The following is a 23,791-nucleotide window of genomic DNA, read 5'->3' as shown; positions in this document are numbered from 1 at the left end:
CTCAGTGCTGTGCTTTAACCCGCTGCGCCACCAGGGAGGGCCGTGAACTCTCTTTTTTTTAAGGTGGAAAATTATATTAGAATCAACCAGCTGGACTCAGTTTAAATGACTCCAGTTTTGTGGGCAACACCCAAAGCATCATAGTGAGGAGCCAGCTGCACTTATGCCCACTCTCCATCATGTCTGTTATGGGTCTTGACCTGGGCTATATCAGTCTTTGGAGCTTCTTGGCAGCCTGTTTGATCTGGCGCTTATTGGTTTTGACATCTATAATGAACACAAGTCATGGTTGACTTGGTGGTCAGGTGAACTTGATGATAGTATTAGTGATCAAGTAGGATCACTATTCTTAGGATATTTGGGTACCTTTGATGGTGGGCAATATGTTGTAAATCTTTTTCTTGTTCTATAGACACCTTTTTAGGACTGCTTTCTTGGCCTTCAAAGCTTTTTCTTTGGCTTTTAACATCATCATCATAGAAAGGGTTTTATCTCATTTTCTTGGAGCACAGTTTATTATATTCTCCTGTCTAGGTCACATCCAACTTTGTCTGTTGTATTTGAAACTAGAATAACACTTAAAAACTGGTGAACTGTCCATACAGTTGACCTCTTAGCATAAACTCTCTCATTCTTTTGTCTCTTCTGGTAATGTTAAAGAACTCTTTCCTTTCTATAATTCTTCTCATAAGAATATCAGATAGTGATGATTGCTTTTTATTTATTTAAAACTGTGCTTCTTAATTGTCCTTTTCTTTAAAATATCTCCATGAGAGCATTGCTGGGCTGTTTAATCTGTAAAATTCTAGAAGTCTTCCTCTAGGAAGAAATAATCAGCATATTGAATTAAAATCTTTTGGAAAGACACAGGCTGTATGTTGTAAAATTAGTCATACTCGGGCCCTCCCTAGTGGCACAGCAGGTTAAAGCACAGCACTAAGAAGCTAAAGCCACTTCAGCATGAGTTCAATCCCAGCCTTAGAGGTGACCCACATGGCGCGGCAAACCTCTCCTGACCCCCCCACAGTCAGCCTGTTCTGCTCCCCACTTTGTCCCCACTCTCACTGCACCTGCACCTCAGGCCTATACCCCAGTTCTGTATGCATAAATCTTTTTTTAAAAAGATTTATTTATGCATACAGAACTGGGGTACAGGTGAGAGGTGCAGAAAAGGCAGATGTACTGAAATATACTGCTGAGGGGAACAGTAGGCGTGTCAGGAGAAGTCTGCCACACCATTTGGGTCACCTTCCTGGCCAGGGATTGAACTCGTGCTGCAGTGGCTACTGTAGCTTCATAGTGCTGTGCTTTAAACTGCTGTGCCACCAGGGAGGACCCTAAAATAAATCTTTAAAAAAAAATTAGCCCTCCTCCTGAACCTGAGATGGTTTGTACTGCCTGGCATATGGGCATTCAGCAGGACAGAACACTAAGTTGGAATTTACCTTGAGAATTGGGCATACAGCCTAGTCCATATAATAGAAACCTCAAGGCACTTCCTAATACTGCTAAAGACCCTCCCTTTTTTTAGTGTATTTTTTCCAGTTTTTTTCTATAAAGAGAAAAAAATTTAATTACATGATCATTTACCTTAGTTACTTTGCTGAGTTCAAAGAGTTATAAAAGGAGTGTCTTTTAATATATTAGATGGTATGTCCTAGGTATGAGGGTATTTAAAGGCATCCATAGATCTGCTTACCCCAGGACATGAGAGTCTAATTAGGAGGATTTCTTGGGAATTGTAGCTGTGCTTTTGTAGCACTGACAACTCCAGCTAGAACATTAGTAGTGTTTGCATGGCTTAATCTTCTCCCAAACTGCTAGATTACCAGAATCTACCCTGTTCAGAGCTCATTCCCTCTCTTTACAAGTATTTGCTGCAGTGATAACCATGATAATACAGTTCAGCAAATTTTGCTTTCCCAATACGGACCACTTTAACTTGTTCATCTCTTAAATGGGAAATTCCCTTCGCCTTTCAACCACCACCACCACCCCCACCACCCCCACACACACACACAATTTTTCTTAAGGCTGAAGTTTGATAATTCTGAGTTATTTGCATGTGAAAATTAGTAGCTCTGAAAGGATTATAGACCTAGCCTCCTCTCCCATGGACCTTTTTTTACTCAAAGCTTCCATTCTTAGTCTTGTAACTTCTGTCAGTATGGCTTTGGGTCTGTAGCTTTTTGCCTAAGAAGAAAAGAATGGTGGGTGGTCACCTCCCTAAAATGGAGGTTGAATAGTATGTATTCAGAAGCCTGGCAGCCCTGTGATTTATTCATCTTTTCAGGGCACTGTTTCAGCAGAAAATAAATCAGCAGGGCTCTCTGAAATGTCTGGGTAGGGACATTGAAGCCAGAATGGCTAATAGAAACAACCTTTAAGCGAGTTAAGATTCTTGGGTGGGAGGTAGTAGATAAAGAGCCAATAGAAATAATCTCTCGTTAGTGGTGAAGCCGGAAGAATAGCTGCTGGTCCTTTGGGAGGTGCCAGGGGAACATATCCTTTGTGGGCTCAGCAGTGTCGTAGGACTTGCAGGCCTTATCTGCTTTCTCAGGTATTCCTCCCATCTCCTGCCATCAGCTGTCAGAAAATGAGAAATGGTTTGATTGTGTTATTCAGTAAACAAAATGAGAGGAAGTTTTACATATTCCACACAGATTTTAGAAACTGACTTTTTTGTTTCCCTACAGTGACTCAATTTAGAGACTAAACAATGAAACACACATATATGTTGAATTTAAGGTCACTTTTTCCAGAGGAAAGTACTTGAGAAGCTGTTACAGAATGGTCATCTCAAAGTGTGGGAAGTGTGGGGGAGAAAAGTGATCCTAATTGAAACAGAATAGAGAACCTCTCTTTTTTCTGGAGCTAAAATCCTCTGCCCTGAATACCTCACAATTACTTTAGGATTAACTGAAAAAAATTGTTAAGAAAGAACAAGTTGTTTCTTGTTTCTATTCTATTTTGATTTGAGTGTTTTGATTTCGTTTTGTGTGATTGAAACCTATTGAAGGATGAGGGGGAAAATAAGATGGAAGTTGTAGAATCCTGAATTTGAAGGTTATCAGTAAAATATGTTCAACTGTAATATACTTGGGTAGGTCATATTTCTGTTTGGAAATTATTAATCAGGGAAATCTTAACTAGGCTGAGGTCCTTATAAACATTGAGTGCAAAACACTGCTCTAAAAGTTACAAAATTTTAACTGAAAATTTCAAAATTACTTGTATTTTAGTGGTTTGTTGTTGATTGATTATTCTAAAAGTATTCTAAGTAGACGGAGCTTGTAAATAATTTCTTTGAAGTATGTTTGTGGTAAAGAAATTTGCTGATTGCTCCTTCTGCCTGGTAGTCTGTTTTTGTGATATTCTTCTCACAAAGAGAGAATGATCTTTGGCTATTTTGTTTTTTTACTTATTCATTTGTTTGTTTATATTTTGCCTTGTTTTTTAATCAAATTGATACCTAGAATGGAAGAATCTTACAGACACCCCCCACCCCAGACATCTATTTTTAAGTCCTCCTGGACTTAAGTAAATGAATTTATCCCCAAGACTTCAGATCACAGATTTTATTTTGTAATAACAGAGGCTTTATCTAGGGCCGCGTGGGGTCTTAATTTAAAATATGCAAAAGACTGTTAGGGAGTAGTGGAGTAGTGGGTGGAATATATTAATATTCTCAGTACCAGATACCATATAATGTTCAGACTACAATGTCAAACCTGACATGAAGTGTGTGTTCCTGGAGCTCAGTTCATTTGTAACCCCAACTTTGCCCAGCTCAAATTTAGTAACAGGGGTTCATTGAAACACAGATTAGCCATTACTTCAGAGAGTGCAAGGTCTTAGCAAGATGCCGGTTGTGTTCTCTTAGGAAATGAGCAGGTAGTGGAAAATAATATTAAAGACCATTTTAGAAAAAGTTTTTGTTGTACTTTCATCTGGATAAGAAAATATATCTCAAGATAAATAGCAGCTGAAAGGACAGTGTCTCCTTTCCCCTCAACTTTAAATGGAACCCTGAAATGAGATTCTTTTTGAGTAGATTGCATTGTAGCCTTATCTCCCAGATGCTCAGAGAGCAATGTATTATACTCAAGTGGGGTGAAGGCCATTCTAGCAAAAGCAGAAGAGGTTACAGGACAACTATGGTGCCGCCACAGAGAATACTGTGTGCTTCCCATCTACTTCCCTCCTCCCTGTTCTCTTTCTGTCTCATTTTGGTTTTGACCTCTGGGAATACTAAGTTTTACAAATTATTTGAACGATCATGTATCTTTGGATCAGAAAGAATGAGCTCAACTGCTTTGCATAAGATTTCTATAAAAACCACTCTTCTGTACTAAGAGGAATGACAAACCTGCTTAATCCTGTTACTGTGTTTGATCGCCATAGTTGTGAACTCCCAGCAGCAGCTACTTAGTGGCAGCCCTCTTTGTACTAAGCACAGTGCCTAAAGTGATTGTAGGTGCTTTAAGAGCATAAAGACCACCTTGAAGAGGCCATTTTGGGGGGATGCTGTTGGGAGCAGCGTCTTTGTAGCACTTTAAAAATTCCCAATGTGTCTATGAACTGTACATTTTCTTTAGACTTTACCTTTTACCTTTTGTCATCAGAAACCACCTCTCATGTTGTGGCAAGTATTAAGTTAACTGACTCCCAGGAATTTAAAAACAAAGAAAAGCACTGTGATAAAAAGAAAGCCTGAGTACAGACAGTTCCATGTATCTCAGCCATACTTTCCTATGTTCTGGAAATAGGTTTTACTTGTGAGGATTAAGTGAGATATTTGTGAAGAATGGCTTTGTAAATCTGTAACTGCTTTGTGAATAAAGATTACTATCTCTGATAAACAGTACCAGTTCTCAGCCACCTGTAACCTGATTCTCCCATCCTGTATTTGGAAGAAGCACAAATCTCCTCTGAAGAGGGATTGCTGATTTTTCAGTGTGAGTTGTATTCACAGGACTCACATACTTTCCCCCTGCATTTTGATCCTGTCTGTCTGTCTCTGTGCTTTCATGGATGATCTGATAAATCACAGAGAACCTGTATTCTCAGTACAAAGTACAACTATGACTATGTGCACATATTGAAGATCTTCAACAGAAAACCAAAGCTGCTGGCTGGGAATGTTCTTCCATTTTCTCTTGTACTTATCCAGTTCTTAAGAATTCTTGGGTCTTGGTTACAGTCATCTGAGCATACGTTAGCTTGTCATTTCTGACCCAAGTCCTTCTCACAGGTTGACAGAGACAGAATGGAGTTATAAATGTCCAAGAACAGCTGCTGAAAGGGAAATGGAAATGTGAATGTTGAATTCAACAGCCTTCATACTGAGCACATGCTTCCTGTAGGAAAAGAATAAGGACTTGCTTTGCTGTTAAGGAGTACAATTATCTCAAGCTTTTTTTGTAGCTCCACATTAAGACCTTTTGATGGGAAAGACCCTTTGAGAGGTACTTAGGAACATCTGAAGTAAGGTGATTTTAGTGGTTTTTAACCTAATTTTAAGTCCAAGCTCAGTAGAACATGAGATGCTTCAGTTACACCTAATCTAGTTCCTGAGAAAGGAGATTTCTTTCGTTTTACTTTGAAATATATGGTACCTTTTAAGAAACCACACCTGGTTAATCAGACTAGGGTTCTCCATGGTTCCTTTGATTTAGTAACCTAATAAATATGTATAAAGATGATACATAATACCCAATTAAAAGTGGACAACCAGAAATGATGAACTTGCCCTACCCGTTTATTATTCCAACTCTCCCCATAGTTTGCCTCCCTTTCTAGGCATAGCTTTAAAGCTCTCTCTCCTGGCAGAGCTTCACTATTAAGTCTGAACAACGGGCCTTGAAATGGGAGGCCTTCCTTTCCTCTGTTTATCTTCCTGTCTAATTATGATAGCCTCTAGGGTATTAAGTCATAGATAAACCTGATTATTTCATTCAAGTTTTTTTATCTTTATTTGTTTATTTTTATTAAAACAATGGACCGTTCTCATCTAGCAGCCTTACTCTTAACCATGTGTGTGTTAAAAAGAAATGGCCGCTTTGGTTGTAGGGGACTGAAGAATAAGAAGTCATTGTCTTTGTAACATATGATGTGAAGGTAATGTTGAAGTTTATCTGCTGATGATGACTGCTGACAGGAGAAATTCCCCACCCTCTACAGAAAGTCATCTGTGGCTCCTGAAGTGGCGTACTTATTTGTTATTTGAGAATATGAAGTGCTCTCTGCCTTAGAGGTTCCTGAATTTACCGATGCCTCCAAGTGGTGAAATCAGAATTTACACTTGACTACAATTTCCACTAATGCCTTGATCAGTGTCACTGTTCACTATTCAAGTGGCAAACCAGTTTTATGGATTGCGTGGCGCTGTGACAGCGGACTCCCTGCAGATGCACTCTGTGCTGAGTACCCAGTCTTCCAGGGGTATTGGGGCCCATTTATCTTTTGTTTGTTCTGTAAAAAAAAGTTCCTTTTCTGTACCTCACGTACTGTTCTTGGTGCTGAAATAAAAAACAAAAGCAAGATTTAGCTTGAACTCTTTAAGATTTAGCTCAGCAATTGACATTTAACACTAAGTGTTTATGAAGATGCAGGTTCTGATATTCAGTGACCGTTCCTCATGAAAACTTAGTCTTCAGTAAACTATTATGGATTGTGAAATATTAATACTTCAGACCTAAGTGAGGCGACATGAATGGCTATTGGCCCCTGTCTACTTTCACTTGCTGATGCTGGTCTTTTTCTAGCACTTTTTTTTTAGGTGTGAAATACACTCATTGAACCCTCACTGTGTTCTATGCTAAACTCTTTACATGTACTAAGTTTCTTGATCTTCATGACTACCTTATGAAGTAAGTACTGTTATCCCTCCTTTATAGGTGAGGAAACTGAAGCTCCGAGAAGTTACAGACCTTGCTGTGGTCATGGAGGAGAGGCAGGGTTCAAATTCAGGGATCCTGACCCAGAGTCCATATTTTTAAGTGATGTGCTACCTATTGCTTCTGGGTAGAAGGGCTACCATTTTGACCAACTCTGCTTGGCAGAATGGTAGTCCCCAGATGCTCACTGCCAGCAGAGCTTTTCTGGATTGGCTCCTAAGGCCAGACTGCATGTTCCTTATCCTGATTATAGTGGGTGGATGGGGCAGGAGGTGCCTTCTGTACAGCTCCAGAAATGAGTCTGACTTTGCCTCTCACTGGCTAGGTGGGTCTCCCCTTTCTGAGCATGTTTCCTCCCCTATAAGATGGAAATAAGGTGATTCCATGGGATCATTTAGGGGATTAAAAATAAGATAACATACAACTGTTTCTGGCTCCGAGTAAGCGCTTTATAAAATTTAGCAACTTTTTATTATTGTTGTCTGTTAATCTCAAAAACAAGCCAGCTAACAATTTCTGAGGTACCAGATTCTAGGACCTACATAGGTGGGCAGTTTCCTTTGGTTTTGACAAGACAATAATTTTATTCTATGTATTTCTCTTGACTCTTTTGGTGTGAAAAGCAGAGAGGTAAAGCATTATTTGACAGATGTGTGGATTCAAGCAAGAAACTGAGGTCCAATTGCAAAGAAATGCCTTGTATAATTCAGAGCCCTGTCTGAGGAGACACAGAGGACCCTAGAGGGCGGAGAATGAACACAGCGCAGGGGCTAGTTCCAGAGTCGCATCCTCGGTTAGTTCACTTACAAGCGTGGGAGAGGGTGCTTGTCAGTAGGCAGAGATTTTTTATTTTTCCTCTGCTCTCACACACATCTGCTGGCTAGAGTTTATTAAGCAAAACTTTACCCCCTCTTGAAATGGAATGGAATTTGTAACTTATCCAAAATGCAGAGACAAAGGAGCTCTAACTGCAGGCTTACTGGGCCCTTTCCCCCCACCGGTTCCTGTGCCAGACTTTCCCAAGTGCTTCTCTGCCAATGGTTGCTCCTCAGATCTCGTGGCTGGCTTGCTCTGTAGGCTCCAAGCCAGAGTGATGTTGCTGCCGCCGTCACCACCACCACTGCTGCCACTACCAGCCATTCAGTTTCCTGCTATAAGGATGTGACCTGCCTTGAAGTTTTACCTTGCTCCTTTCTTCCTGTCTTCGGTATCATACCTCTTTCTCCTGGCGCTTTTGCCGTACAACCAGTGTTCCAAAGAAAGTTTTCAGGCACCAAAGTTAAAAGCCCTTACTACCTCTCCAAGGAGATGTGAGTTAGCCATGGAAAAGAAGATAATTGAGAGGGCTCCTTTGCCTTGTGCTGCAAAAGGAAGAGTTTGCTTCATGATAATGTGCTAGCTCCTGAGCTAGGTGGGGACTTGCTGGGATTCATATGAGAGTTCACTACGTGACTTCCAGAGGAATAAACTGGGCCTAACCTGCCCAACGACAGCACCCTGATCTACAAGAGCCACAGCTGAAGACTGATTTCATCTTCTCCTATCCTTTTCCCTAATCTTAAGCTTGCTCTGCCACACTCCCGAGTCTGTGGCTTAAAACAGCCATTTCCTTTTGTCAATGAATAAGTTCACTCTTGGCAAAATGTTTCAGCTTGGGGACTGGAAAGGCTCTCTGTGCCTTCCTGTCTCTCTCCATTTCTCCAAAGGCTGATGTTGATGGCTTCTGTCTTTGTCTTCACAGGGAACCCTAATGATCCATGACAAAGAGGTCACCCTTGAATATATACCAAGTCTGGATTTTTGGTACTGTAAACAAGTAAGTACCAAGAATTCTTTTTCTTAGAAGTAAGGATCTGGCATTCTGTCTCCAGGTATGCTACCTGATAGCGTGTATTGTCAAAGACAAAGCTTGTCTTCACTGGTTCACTTCAGATGAACTAGAGGTTAGAGCAGGGTCATCCAGAACTCCTGCTTCCCAGCTATCTGTGACCATAGAGGATTCTGGACCTACAGTGGAAGATACTTTCCCAAAGACATATGTCATGCTTTCTGTTGATTATGAACTGAAAGAATAATGGTCCCTTGAATTAGAACTTCTACCCAGTTACCTGGCAGTAGTCACAAGGACATCAGTGTTTGGATAAGTGGTTGGAATATAACCTCTGTGTAAGAGAGATTTTTTTTGATATTCTGGGGTTTCCAAGGATATAGAACTTAAGATACCATGACATTTTACTGTTGTTAAACTTATGGCCTTTTAGACTGATAGAAAGATTTTAGGCAATTAAAATTCAGCTTAATTGCAAAAGAGCATGAAAGATAGTATTTTTCATTGCTAGTACTTTCAATAATAATTGTGGAAAGTGTTTAAAGTTTCTGAATCATGACTTATTAAAGTATTATAGAGGGCTTCTTGGTGGCGCAGAGATTAAAGTTTAAGCATTATAAAGCATGTTTTGTTGTGGCATGTATCATTGTTATGACATGGATATTATGATTTGGTTTTACCATATTTTATTTATCAGTTGGGCATTTGGTTATATGAAATGTTTTCTATTTGCATTTCTTTGATAACAGGCAATGTGTTGGCCCATCTGTATGTCTTTTTTAGTGAAATATTTATTGATATTTATGTATTCATATTGCAAAGTGTCTTTTTCTTTGTTTAGGACCAATGAATGTTCTTTTTCCTAAAACATCCTCAGAATATCTGCCAGAAGTACGACCTGTATATGTTCTTCCTTGCACCCTCCCTCGCCCTCTTGCTTTTTTTTTTTTTAATTAGTTTGAAAAAGAAATTGATAATTGAATTCTCAGTCCCAACCAAGCCTGAATGGAATTGTCAGGACCAAATTTTGCATGTAGACTGTGAGTGTCACAGACTTTAGGGCATTTAGCAAAGTTTTCTTAGTTCATTTCTTATAGAAATCATTTTCTGAGACAAAGGCACTTCAGGCTTTTGCCCTCTTAGAAGGCAGCTCTCAAGAAGCAGCTCATCAGATTCAGTCTTAAGTTTCGATAAATGCGAAACTTATTAGACATCAAGGTTATCTGGGTGTGACTTTCTTCATTTGGGCACATATTACATTGCTGGATGTACTAAATATTTTTTCTTAATGTTTTTGGTTTAATTGAATATTTTCTCCTTTTCCTTACAGTGTAAGGCCAGCACTGGAGGACAGCAGTCTTCATGTTCACTCTGCAAATGCCCACGAGAAGGTGAGTGGTGGTGGAATTGGTGGAGGTTTTTTTTATTTTGTGCAGATAAAACAAATTTCATGCTTTCCTTAGCTTTGAAGAATATTCATTCCTAAATACAAGTTGACCTGTGAAGCTTTTAAAAGTGTAATGTGAAATCTAACTTTATATATTCTGTAAGTGAACAGTTTTGAATTTCAGAGTTCTATTAGGAGAAAGAAATGGGTGGACACCTCCCATTGGTGCGGCTGAGTCGGCAGCTGTGAGGTTGAGAAAGAGTCTGCATGTTGTTAGTCTCTGTGACACCAGCCCTACCATCCACTGCTTTGAAATCATTGAGAATCATTTGTGTCAACATTGGTTTCTGATTTACAGTCTAGACATTTCAGGATCTTAAGTAGAAAAATATTTTTTTTAAATAGAGAAAATCAAATTTGAGAGTATACATTAATTTTTAGAGGAAAAAAAAAGCTACCAGTCATTCAGTCACTTGACTCTAAAATAAATTTCTCCAGAAGAATCTTTAAGTAGACAACCTGGAAGAGCCTATCAAAAGGACTCGTAGCAACAGTACTATAGAAGTGGATGTTACAGGCCTATTTCCCTTAAGGAAGCTATAAAATGACCGTAAAATACAGTTCAGGAGAATCCATGTAGCTTTATAAAAGACCTGTTTATTCTAAGGTTAAAACTTAGTATGCCTACAAAGAACTTCTTAGCTGGTCTTTTAACCTATAGACCTGTAGTAGAAAGTCTACTACTCTCTAGTGAGGGCTATGAAGAAAGTTCTGAGAATCTTTTTGGGGAACACTCTACATGCTCTAGAAACCAAACCAACTTGTAGGAAGGTGAGTAAACAGCTGAGATTTTTAGGTATATTATTTCATTTGGGCAAAATCATGTCTTTTCTCAGGAAAGACTTTCTCAGTTTACTCTTATGAATGTATTGGTTTCAGAACACTTGGGCAACAAGGTTTGGAACTTTAACCAGGAAGTATATAAAAGTGGATGTTTACTAGTCACCTGATACTGCTATCAAGTAATATCCATATTACTACTATAAAAAGTTTCTTTATGAGCCTATGGCTTTCAGTAAACCCTCTAAGAATGAATTGTGAAATATTCCCCTAACGTACTAGACAAATTGTCCTGCTATTGAAAGGGATTTCAAGTGAATATATATATATATATATATATATATTTTTTTTTTTTTTTTTAAGATTTTATTTATTTGTGCATACAGAACTGGGGTATAGGCCAGAGGCTCAGGGGCAGTGAGAGGCTTCACCAGAGACAGAGTGGGCAACAGAACAGGCATATGGTCAAAGTACACTGCTGAGGGGAGCAGTGGGCGGGTCAGGAGAGGTCTGCCACACCATGTGGTCACCTCCAGGGCTGGCGGGAATTGAACTCATGCAGAAGCGGCTTTAGATTCTCAGTGCTGTGCTTTAACCCGCTGAGCCACCAGGGAGGGCCGAATAATTTATATTTTAAAGAACATTTGCCCAGCACAATTATTTGTATATGTGTAAGAGTTACAAGCAGGTAGGCCTATTCTTAGCTTCTCCTGAAAAAGGGGGGTCTCTGGTCTTAGAATTTAAGACCACATCTGGGATATAGTTTTGTACCACATTTCTAGTGAGGGTCATATCTTTCTTTTAAGATTTGTTATTTATGTGTACAGAACTGGGGTATAAGCCAGAGGTGCAGGAGCGGTGAGAGGATTCACCAGAGACAGAGTGGCGAGCAGAACAGGCAGGTTGATGGAATACACTGCTGAAGGGAGCAGCAGGCGAGTCAGGAGAGGTCTGCTGCGCCCTGTGGGTCACCTCCCTGGCTGGGTATTGAACTTGTGCTAAAGAGGCTTCAGCTAGCATCATAGTGCTGGACTTTAACCCGTTGCAGCACCAGGGAGGGCCCGTGAGGGTCAAATCTTTCATAATTTCCAAGTCTGTTTTCATTGGTTATAATAGACAGGTCCAGGGTCTGATGAAGGATTTCCTATATTGAAAAAAGTTTCGGAAGTGATAGAAAACTTACAAGTTAAAATTTTCAAATAGTTGGATAGTTTCTTTTGTGAATTATTTCATGTGTTGTCTGTCACTGATCTGTAGGTATTTCTGACATTGAAAGTATTCCAGTGTATTTATTTGGTGGCAGGTAAGGAGGAATCATAACAGTATTATTTTTTTTTTAGATGAAAATTACTGAAGATTCTCTTTGTTTCTGTTAATCTAGTGACAGAGGCCAAGCAAGAATTAATAACCTACCCTCAACCTCAGAAAACATCCATACCAGCACCATCAGAAAAACAACCCAGTCAGCCCCCAAGGTCAGCTGATAAGGAAGCTGAACTCAAGAAACGAGAAGAAGGACAAGAACGCTTGGGACATCAAAAGAGAGAAGCAGAAAGGTATCTGCCTCCTCGAAGAGAAGGACCCACCTTTCGGAGAGATCGAGAGAAGGAACCATGGTCTGGGGATACGCGACAGGATGGCGAGAGCAAAAGTAAGTGGTTTGTCAGGGCATGTGACTGTGACCTGTGACTAGACTGTGACAACCAATTAGAGCATAGATCTCCACACCATTGTGGCTAGAGACTAACTGTCATGCTATAGTGGAACTGTTCAATTAGTAATAAAGCCTATTACTTTCTGTAGCCTTGCTGTACTGATTGAGGGAATCTACATTCTCCAAATTCTAGTGGGAAGAATGAGGAGTGCCTTGGGACTCCCAAACACTACACACTCTTAACTAGGTTCTGTCATCTCACAGAAAAACAAAGCATACTGTTTATTTGCATAAGACCTTCAACAAAAAAGAACTTTAATAGAATTAGTGTGCATAAAGAGAAGAGAGAGGATATAATTTCCTAATGAAACATCCAAGTTACCCATCCCCTCATGGGTAAATGCCCATCCAGACAGGGTTGGCCCAAACCAAGACCACTGATGCCTGAAAGCTTGCCACAAACATATTCAGGCAGGGAATTAGGAGAAAGGGGCAGAAGGTGTCTGGCAAGTCTGAAAGGAAAGGAAATTAAAGTCACATAAAGGCTGCCATTGTTTAACTGCCCCATGGGTTGCTCACCCACATCTCTTTCACGTGGTCTTCTTCCATGTTCCCCAAGTCCCTGGTGCAAGTCCAAGACCAAGAAGCAAGTGTGGTTTCTTCTTCACATGTTTTTCTGTTCAATGTGGCTCCTCCAAGTCTTATTCTCTCTCTTTTTTTTAATATTTATTTATAATTTATGCATACAAGAACCCCAGGGGTACAGGCCAGAGGTGTTGGTGGTAAGAGGATTCACCAGAGACAGAGTAGGGAGCAGAACAGGCAGATTGACGAAAATACACTGCTGAGGGGAGCAGTGGGTGAGACAGGAGAGGTCTGCTGCACCATGTAGGTCAGTTCCCTGGCTGGGGATGGAACTCAGGCCGTAGCAGGGGTAGCTTGATAGCAGTGAGTCTTAGCCCCTATGCCACCAGGGAGGCTCCTTTCTAAGTCTTCTCTTCAAATCCTTTTAAGCTTCCCCTCTGCTTTGCTCTGCCCTTCATTAGGTGATGCAGGGAACGTGGAATGTCCCCTTTTCATGGAGAGTACACTGTTATACAAATAGCAACTTACTATTCAGATGCAACAAGATGTAGTTTTTTATTTGTAAGTACTGGTGAAGAAAAGTATGAAGTATTGACTAGCATTTCATTATGGAACCAGCCTCGCTAGAGCAGAGTGGTATGTTTAGTCACCTGCAATAAAAAAATATAGTCTGGCTCTGAGGGCTTCAAAAATTAACCTTTCTCTCTTTCCTTGCCCCTCTCCCATTTGTGCATGATTTGTTTAGCCATCATGCTTAAACGCATCTATCGTTCAACTCCTCCTGAGGTGATCGTGGAAGTGCTGGAACCCTACGTCCACCTTACTACTGCCAATGTTCGTATCATTAAGAACAGAACAGGCCCCATGGGCCACACTTATGGCTTTATTGATCTCGACTCCCATGCGGTGAGTTTCCCCTATACTGGAATGGCTTAGGGACAGGTGGTTATGGAACCCTGAAAAGGGTTTCAAGGACTTCTTTATCATTGGAATTCTCATGTGCTACCTAGTATCATGACCCCTCTTGTTTTTTTTTGTTTTTTTTTGGGGGGGGGGGGTTTTAAAGTTCATATAGGTAAAGTACCTGCTCCAGAAAGTTAGAATTCTTGAATTGTTTTTCTGGGTCCAATTTTGTCTTGTAGCATTTACAACTTCCCTTGAAGTTTAGTGAGAATTTAACCTACTTGTGAAGTAGAGTCCTGAATCTCAGAAGATTTTAATGAATTTTCCAAGTCTTTAAACTTCTGTTTTGTCCAGGTACAGGTAGTTTTGGTGGTGACAGATGTATTAACATCTTTTGTGTCAAAGCACTGTTTTAATAGATTCTCACAGCTTGAGGTTTTATATATGAAGCCCTTTTCTATGGAAGTAACTTAAAAGTAGTAATGGAAATCATTGGTAATTCTTAGATTCATTGCTCAAAAATCACAAGACATTGTAAACTGGATCTGATGTAGTGACAGTTGTTGCCTAAAAAAGAGGATTTGAGTTTTTGAAATTTATGCCACAAACTAACATATGCTCAGATCACTATTAAGATTAACCCTCCATTAAGACGTACCTGTTTTCACTAGTTTTCTCATGTTGTTGTAATTACAACCAGAACATAATGTTTAGTGACTTTTTTCTCTTTGTGGAGGAAAATTCATGTTCAGTTCTCTATCAAAGGACTTTTTTACTCTTTTTAGGTTCAAATGCATCTTTGGATTCAGGGTCACTAATCATTAGGGAAATACAAATTAAAACCACAATGAGATTCATAATAATCACACCTGTTAAAATATAGCCATCATCAAAAAGAAGCAGAAGATAGGGGCAAGGAGAATTTGGAAGAAAGTAGTCAAAAGGCGCAAACTTCTAGCTATAAAATGTACAAAGAATATAATATATGGCCACTCTGACACTGCCATGTGATAAAAAGGAATATTGTTACGAGTAAATCCTAAGGCTTCATCACAAGAACTTTTTTCTTTTTGTTGTATCTATATGACAGAATGGGTGTTAGCTGGATCTCTTGTTGTAATCATTTCACAATATATGTAAGTCAGATCCTGCTGTATGCTCTAAGCTTAGACAGTGATATATGTCAATTGCTTCTCAATTAAAAGGATGGGGGGAATATATCTTTGGTTCCTCAGGAAGCTCTTCGTGTAGTGAAGATTTTGCAGAATCTTGATCCACCATTTAGCATTGATGGGAAGATGGTAGCTGTAAATCTGGCTACTGGGAAACGGAGGTAAGCCAATGAGGTGGGGCTGCCCACTCAAGATTTTTGTAGGAGACTCCTACTCCTGGTTAGAGAGGTAGTGACAGTGTGAGTTCAGTCAGATATATGCACATGCTTTCCTTTTCTGAAACTTGTCTTATTCTGACTAGGTTCTAACACCCACCCACCCATAGTAGTATTAGCTACTTTAGTCCTCCCTCTCTTGACTGCCATTATCTTTGAGTCCCAGATAATGTATTATCTTAGATATAGAGAAAGCCCTTGATACATCCTTGGCCCTCAAACTCCTAAGGAAATGCTACCTTGATTTCACAATCCCCTAACCTTGTTCATACTACTATAACACTAGGAAGTGAAATTGCTCTTCATTCCCAATTGCTGCATCAGAGAGAACACTACAGGGTTTATAGCAGGTTTTACTCTAGCACCTGCAACTTAGTTGCTGTTTTGCTCTAGTAGACAGCTTTGTAGGAATGCCAGTGCTACAGCGCCCTTCTCAGGAGTGCAAATGGTGGCATTTGCTGCTGAATTGGTTCCTTTCCCTGCAAAATAGGGGAAAGGACAGTGTGTTGGCAAGTCTAGTGCTAGGCATGCCTAAGGTGGCTCTTGGTAGCAGTCTAGTGACACATTTTATTGTTTGTTGCAGAAATGATTCTGGGGACCATTCTGACCACATGCACTACTATCAGGTAGGCTTCAACAGTTGGGGAATACACTATTAAAACCCTTACTGAATTGAGGATCTTAACTGAAAAAGTAAACTTGAATTCCATAGTGGGTGACTGTTAAGGTTAGTAACTGTCAGCAGTTCCATAATTTTAACTTACCTTTCTATGATAGGGTAAAAAATACTTCCGGGATAGGAGGGGAGGTAGCAGAAATTCAGACTGGTCTTCAGATACAAATCGACAAGGACAGCAGTGTAAGTGACTTTGTTTAATTTCTGTGATACTTTCTGGTTGGACTGCTCATTGGTTGGAATCTTTGTGGCAAGCGCTGCCATTGACTTGGGATGCTCTTTTCGAGTAAGCACCATCTCACAGATTTTGCACCTGTTGAGGTTGTGTGCCCTCATTCTTGGGTTGTTCCTGAATAGTCCTCAGCAGGAACTTCATTTCCCAGGACTAACACTGCTCTGATTTTATTCACCTCTAGCATCATCCGACTGCTACATATACGATTCTGCTACTGGCTACTATTATGACCCCTTGGCAGGAACTTATTATGATCCCAATACTCAGGTGAGTTTTTGGCTTGGTTTACCTTTTTAATAGTTATTTTGAGAAAAGTGCCTGCGCTTTGATATTTTGAAGATTTTATTCCCTTGGATTTTCAGGATGCTCATTACATAAAAGGTGGAAAAGTTTAAATAAATATATGGAAACTGAATATTTCTCCATACAAGCAGCTATCCTGACCATTGTACTCTCTGTACCTCATATATATAGCTTAATGCATTTAAAATATCCAGCTCTTAAGTTGAGTTGTATTTTTTCGGATGGATGTAGACATGATAACCTTTATAAAGTTAACTGTAGGCTGTAAAGAAAATCAGTGCCTTGTAGCATTACAGGTAAGAACAGCACTGCTGTTGGAAAGGTCAACATTGAGTGGTCCAGACGTGTCATGAGAGTCATTCTTGAGATGTGATCTAAACAGACGTTTGATGTGGTCTTCATAGTCTTGGGAGTGAGAGATCTTTTTTCCCATAAGTGAATTGTGCTCCTGAGACCTGAAACTACTGGGAAAGTAAAATGATTCTGTAGACTTAATTGTTTCCAACTGTGTTGCAGCAAGAAGTCTATGTGCCTCAGGACCCTGGGTCACCCGAAGAAGAAGAAATCAAGGAAAAGAAACCTACCAGCCAAGGAAAGTCAAGTAGCAAGAAGGAAATTTCTAAAAGAGATGGCAAGGAGAAAAAAGACAGAGGAGTGACACGGGTAAAAGAACTTGAGACTCTTCTCTTTTTTTACCCTATAATTATAAGTTAAAGTGAAGAGTTGTAGACAGAGATCTAGGTTTCTTACCTCTTACACCCCATGGGAACTTTCTTTCACAGATGAAAAACTTGGGTGTTAAAATGATGGCCCCACTTACACCCCAGCACCTCAGCTCCACACAATCCCACTTGCCTCGGTTCCCTTTTTGGTGCTTGAATCTGTATACACAATTATGTGGGTGTAATTGTAGCATACTTTCCTCTCTAATTATTATTTCAATTCCTGAGTTGAATAAATGCACAGTAAAACATTTTCTTCATCATTCCTTTGTTATTTGTCTCCTCTCTAATTTTATACTATCAAAACATACAGCATTTAGCATTTTAGTTCTCTTTTTAAAATTCCTTGGGACATGTTTCCTTTTACTTTTTACCTTTAAAAGGATAAGGAGAAAAGGAGAGGCACCTGAATTCTCACAGGTGGGCAGATCAGCAGGTGGGCTGCTCCGTTTTACAAAGGGAAAATGTTTGAAAAAAGAAACACCTGCCTAGTCGCAAGCAGGCATGAGATCAGCAGGACACATTTTGAAGATAAAGATGATGAAAAATTTTGCATCTTCTGACTTAAAATCAAACTATTTCCCAAAGATTTGTATTAACTCTAAACCAGTTACACATTGATGAAAATGAATTTGTGATTCATTTCACAATTTGTCTCCCACCACCCCCTTGTAATACTAGTTGTTTATCTAGAGATACAGAGTGTGTTGGAGAACTCGGACTTCAGGGCCATACTGGCTTAATATTTGGATTCTGCTTTTGCCACTTACTCTTTCTAATCATTGTCCCAGACATTTGTAAATAAGAATATTAATTCCTATTTGGAGGATTGTGGTCAGACTTTATGTGATAATGCACATAAACAACTCATCTGGCACCTAACTGTTGAAATCAGGATAGCTACATTGCAGCTATTTTACAAATTAAGACTGATTGGAAAATCAGTCTATTTCAACAGGTTTAACTCTTAATGCAACTTAAGTGTGTCTTATAAGAATTCACTTGGATTTGATCAGTTTCAGGAAAACACCAGTGAGGAGACAGCCCCCACAGAGGATGTCTTTAAGAAGCCCTTGCCGCCCGCTGTGAAGAAAGAAGAGAGTCCTCCACCAGTAAGACAGCTGGTACCTGGGCTGGGGCTGGCTCCAGATGGGATGTATCCTCGTTTTGGTGTTGCCTTTAACTCTTGGTGTCTCACAGAAAAAGAGCTCTTCTTGAATATAACCGTGAGGGAAATGTTCCTGTCTGCTAATAGGGATATTACTGGAGAATCAGGCATTTTGACTTAACTGTCCTCTTTTCCTCTATGACCAGCCCAGGGATTGCCTGACTCTTTTTAAGTTACAGCCTTGGTCTTGTTAATTCTATTCTAAATGACCAATGAGACCCATTTCCTGGCCCTGATATTTACAACCTTTTAGTGTTGTGTAAGAATTTCTTAGATGGGGGAGTACATGCATACTCATTTTTATAGTTTGCCTGCTTGGCCAGAGTGATCAAGGCATTATAACATTGAATATACATTTTCAGATGTGGTAATGTGATCCTGTTGATTATGACTGAATATAAATATATGTATTTGTATATAATAGATAATATATATCACAATAGGGACCTTGCTTTTTAAAAATTTTCTTTCATCATACTCCAGTGACCATGCATCATTATTTAACAGTCTCTATAGACTACTAATATTTTGCCTGCTCCACATTATTGATTCAGTTTGTTGTGACATCTGTCCTAATCATGCCTTTTCCTTTTACTCAGAAGTTGAATGTGTTTACCTGAGTGTTTATGTTTGATTTGCCTTTTTTTTTTTTAAGATTTATTTATTTATGCATATAGAACTGGGGTGCATTCCAGAGGTGCAGTGGCGGTAAGAAGATTCACCAGAATCAGAGTAGGGAGCAGAACAGGCAGATTGACAAAGTACACTGCTGAGGGGAGAGCTGTGTGGGTCAGGAGAGGTCTGCTGTGCCATGTGGTCACCTCCAGGGCTGGGGATCAGACTCACACTGAAGCAGCTATGGCTTGTTTACAGTGCTGCGCTTTAACTCATTGGGCCACCAATGATAGGGAGGCCCCTATCCTTGATTTGCTTTTAGTCCACCTCCTAAATCCCTTTGGGGTAGAGGGGGGGGTCACTATAACCTTCAGGGGCTTTATCTTTCCTTTACTCTGCATTATGGTGACTTAGAAGTGGTTGTTAATTCTTCCTCTTTATAACTTGTAACTTTTGGTTTATTTTTAAAGATTTATTTATCCATACAAAAACTGAGTATAGGCCAGAGGTGCAGGGGGTGATAGGATTCACCAGAGACAATGAGAAGCAGAACAAGCAGGTGTTCTAAAATACACTGCTGAGGGGAGCAATGGGTGGATGAGGAGAGGTCTGCTGTGCCTTGTGGATCAGCTCCCTGGTCGGGGATTGAACACCTGCTGCAGTGGCTATGGATAGCTTCATAGTGCTGTGTTTTGTTTTGTTTTTTTTAAAGATTTATTTATTTATTCATACAGAACTGGGGTACAGGCCAGAGATGCGGAGGGTGAGAGGATTCACCAGGGACAGAGTGGGAGCAGAACAGGCAGATCGACAAAGTACACTGCTGAGGGGAGCAGCGGGCGCATCAGGAGAAGTCTGCCTCGCCATGTGGATCTCCTCTGGGACAGGCGGGGATCACACTCATGCGGAAGTGGCTTAAGCTTCTTAGTTCAGTGCTTTAACCTGCTGGCCACCAGGGAGGGCCATAGTGCTGTGTTTTAACCCCTTGTGCCATGAGGGAGGTCCTGTAACTTGTAACTTTTTTTTTAAAGCTTAATTTATTTATTCATACAGAACTAGAGTACAAGCCAGAGGTGCAGGGGCGGTGAGAGGCTTCACCAGAGAGAGAGTGGGGAGAAGAACAGGCAGATTGACGAAGTACACTGCTGAAGGCCTGCCACGCCATGTGGTCACCTTCAGGGCCGGGGATCGAACTCACAGTGAGGTGGTTGTGGCCAGCTTGCAGTGTTGTGTCCTAACCCGTTGCACCACCAGGGAGGGCCAACTTGTAACTTTTTAACTCAAAATTCTCTATCAGTTCCCACTTTTCTTCTTTCTTTTCACCATTCTGTTGATAAAGTCACTTCTAAAGGAAACTTTCTGGTTATCTCAGTGAGCAGGAAGCAAAGTCAAGCTCAAGTTATGTTGTTTCCATCTGGGATTGGGTGATGTGGTGGTGAGCTTCTTCTGAGCCCATGACATTATTCTAACTAAAAGAGAAGCCATGAGATGTCCACATCAAAATATCCAGGAAACAGACCCTAAGTCATAGGTTGAGTTTGTTGTTAATCCTTGGCCTTCTCCTTCCAGCCTAAGGTGGTAAATCCACTAATTGGCCTCCTGGGTGAATATGGAGGAGACAGTGACTATGAGGAGGATGAGGAGGAGGAGCAGACCCCTCCTCCACAGCCACGCACAGCACAGCCTCAGCAACGAGAGGAGCTCACCAAGAAGGAGAATGAAGAAGACAAACTCACTGACTGGAATAAACTGGCATGTCTGCTCTGCAGAAGACAGTTTCCCAACAAAGAAGTTCTGATCAAACACCAGCAACTCTCAGACCTGCACAAGGTACTAGGGGAGGGACCCTGACATTGAAACTCAATAAGCATTACAGGAAATAAATAAACTCATATTGACCTTCCTCAGTCTATATCATCCCCAGTTCCTATAGTTAAGTCATTCTAATTCGAGAATGAAGTGGTCCTCCACTTTGCTCATGAATTGCTCTGCATTAAGGCTGTGTCTGCCTTCAAAAAACCAGTATGTAAACCTAAGAGAAACAGTATGGCTGTGTCATCAGTCACAGCATCGATGCTGAAAACAGAGTCATAGAATAAAAACTCACTTGCTGGGTTTCTCATCTTAGCTCTGCCATTAACCTAACAAACAATTAGAGCTCAATTAGGCCCTTTCTTTTCTTTGATACTTAATGGCTTGGTAAACCTGGTTTCATGTAGTTCTAGCAGTGTGCGTCTTCTCCCAGAGGTGGGCCACATTCCACTATCTCTTCATCTTGTGAGTTACTGCTATAAGCCATGACGCAAAAGCTATTCTTGGGTGTTAAACTGACATACATTGGTCCTCCCCTGCTGTCTTCCATTTATATATATTGACCAGGGAGCCAAATTCTGGACAAAGCCATAGATGGACTTATGTTCTTAGATTAGAATAATTTCACACTCCTCTAGCAAATGTAGCAAGAGCAGGTGAGAGGGTTGAATATGGATATTCAGTATAGAGCCCAAAGCCATAGTGAAAAGCTGAGAAGCTCTACTTTTGGTAATAGGCACACCTCTTTCCTCAGCTGCCTCTGTGAAGGCTTCTAGGATTCTGAGAAGCGCTTCCTGACAATCCCTGAAATAGACTATCTCCCACGTGCCTTTGACCTTTTAGAATTTTAAGCAACCAGATGTACACATTTAAACTTCAGCTCTCAGCCATGGTCACTTGTGTCTTTTGCAGATGTAGCTACTGACTACACAAGTCCTTCACACCCAGGCCCCCATGCTGGCCACTACCAGCTGCCCAGCATCACCCTGTGGCCCATGGGGCCCAGACAAGTTCCAGGGCTATTCAGCTGTGCCACCAGTATAGTGTTGTGTTCCCTTTGACATTAGCTGGAATCAAGGACTGTGTTCTTTTCACCTTGAAACTCTGATAAGATTTTTTTAAAGATTTATTTATTTATGCATACAGAAATGGGGTACATGCCAGAGATGCAGGTGTGGTGAGAAGATCCACCTGAGACAGTGTGGGAGTCAGAACAGGCAGATCGACTAACTACACTACCTAGGGGAGCATCGGGCAAGACAGGAGAGGTCTGCTGCACCACCTAGAATCACCTCTGGGGGCAGGGCCGGCACTGAAGCAGCTGCAGCTTGCTTGCAGTGATGGGCCCGTTACATCACCAGGGAGAGCTGAAACTCTGATAAGATTGACCCAGAAAATTTTCAGTAAATTTTCATCTTATAAAAGATCTGGGCTTAGGCATTTTGGACCAAGTGGCAGTTATCAAGGCCTTGGAGGATGAGTTTGGGCTTGAAATTCCTATTATAGATATGGAAATTTTAATGTGACTACAAGAAATTGCAGATAAGGTGAATGTATGTAAATGAAATATCAAGCCCTTTCTTTATTGAGAGAAAACTCAAGATACTAGCAAGTATCTTAAAGTAAGCATGTATTTTGACATCACCGCTGATTTTAACAGAGTAAACTTGTTTTCTGACTTGTATTTAGATTGTCTAGGTGCTTTTGCTCTTGGAAAACAAATCTATAAAACAATACAAAACCCAAAAAAAATAAATAAATTCAGCCTTCTGGTGAAAAGGAATATTAAGGAGGTAAAAAGTAGTTTTCAGGAAAGAGGAACCCAAGGTCTAGGGAATTCACAACTAAACTGACCCTGGGACAATAGGAAGTAGACTGTAACACATGTCCTTGCCTTACAGCGATCTAGTGCACAGGTCCCTTCTCCATTTAAGAGCTGTTGTGGACACCTTAAGTTTCTTAAAGATGCCTGAGGGCAGTGTGTAGTGGAGCCATCACTGAAGGACAGGGGTTCTCAGTGCAGTCTGTTCTTTTGAGACCTTGGGGTCCTTCTTCATATTTCTCTGGGAACTTGAAAGAGTGATCATACCTGAGGATGGGCCCTGTAAGGGGGTTGGGGGGCAGTAAGCAGCACATGTGGACATTGTGTTTTCCTTACTGTCATGTTTCCCATATTTCCTGCTCCCCTACATTTTACCTTAGATAGAGAAGTAAGCCAGATTTGTCTTCTGCATTTTTGGAGGAAAGTAGAATAAGGTTCCCACTTGTGTCACATATCTAACCTATGTGACAAGCTATCATTTGAACCTGGGTTCCCATTAGTGAACCTAAAGTAAGACCAGTTAGGGGCTGTTGACAGTATATGTGATCATTTAGGAGAGTGAAAGGAACTAGTCTTAATGCAGCTATTGGAAAAGACTTAGAAGCATTTCCTGGTCCACATTCTCTAGGCCTATACTCATAGAGCTTTCTCTCTTCCCAGCAAAACCTAGAAATCCATCGGAAGATAAAGCAGTCTGAGCAGGAGCTAGCCTATCTGGAGAGGAGAGAACGGGAGGTAAGCCTGTTGATCTGTTATTTTCCAACCCCAGCCCTTTTTGCTTTCTGGTATAGAATTACTAATATATGCTGGTTTTCTTTTAAGAAGAAAGGGACCAAAGAGACCCTAAAGGATGGTATGACCATTCCTCAAAACTTATCAAACTAAATTAAAATGAGTATACTTTATAAATTACACCTCTATAAAGTTTATTTTATTTTATTTTTTAAAGATTTAT

The 23,791-nt window shown here is 40.5% G+C and overlaps 1 protein-coding gene across 6 annotated transcripts in view; it reads left to right on the top strand.

Annotated features, from left to right (window-relative positions):
• Positions 1-23,791, top strand: part of RBM6 (RNA binding motif protein 6) — an 89,329-nt gene that overhangs the window by 59,818 nt on the left and 5,720 nt on the right. For 5 of the 6 annotated variants that reach the window (XM_004676142.1, XM_004676141.1, XM_012720418.1 and 2 more), the window contains 12 exons: positions 8,641-8,715; positions 10,058-10,118; positions 12,336-12,605; positions 13,939-14,099; positions 15,332-15,429; positions 16,067-16,109; positions 16,261-16,342; positions 16,576-16,661; positions 17,214-17,360; positions 18,436-18,531; positions 20,772-21,032; positions 23,497-23,571. In XM_004676142.1, the coding sequence (XP_004676199.1) occupies positions 8,650-8,715; positions 10,058-10,118; positions 12,336-12,605; positions 13,939-14,099; positions 15,332-15,429; positions 16,067-16,109; positions 16,261-16,342; positions 16,576-16,661; positions 17,214-17,360; positions 18,436-18,531; positions 20,772-21,032; positions 23,497-23,571 (1,446 nt within the window). In that variant the 5' untranslated portion in view covers positions 8,641-8,649. Of the gene's footprint in view, positions 1-7,608; positions 7,693-8,640; positions 8,716-10,057; positions 10,119-12,335; positions 12,606-13,938; positions 14,100-15,331; positions 15,430-16,066; positions 16,110-16,260; positions 16,343-16,575; positions 16,662-17,213; positions 17,361-18,435; positions 18,532-20,771; positions 21,033-23,496; positions 23,572-23,791 lie in introns of those variants that run through there. The other variant, XM_012720420.1, reaches the window with a different exon arrangement.

The sequence above is a fragment of the Condylura cristata genome, unplaced genomic scaffold (genome assembly GCF_000260355.1).
Source record: "Condylura cristata isolate star-nosed mole 26May11 unplaced genomic scaffold, ConCri1.0 scaffold00004, whole genome shotgun sequence".
Taxonomy (NCBI): Eukaryota; Metazoa; Chordata; class Mammalia; order Eulipotyphla; family Talpidae; genus Condylura; species Condylura cristata.
The sequence above is the reverse complement of the archived record's forward strand: the minus strand, read 5'-3'. Positions and strand labels throughout refer to the sequence as shown.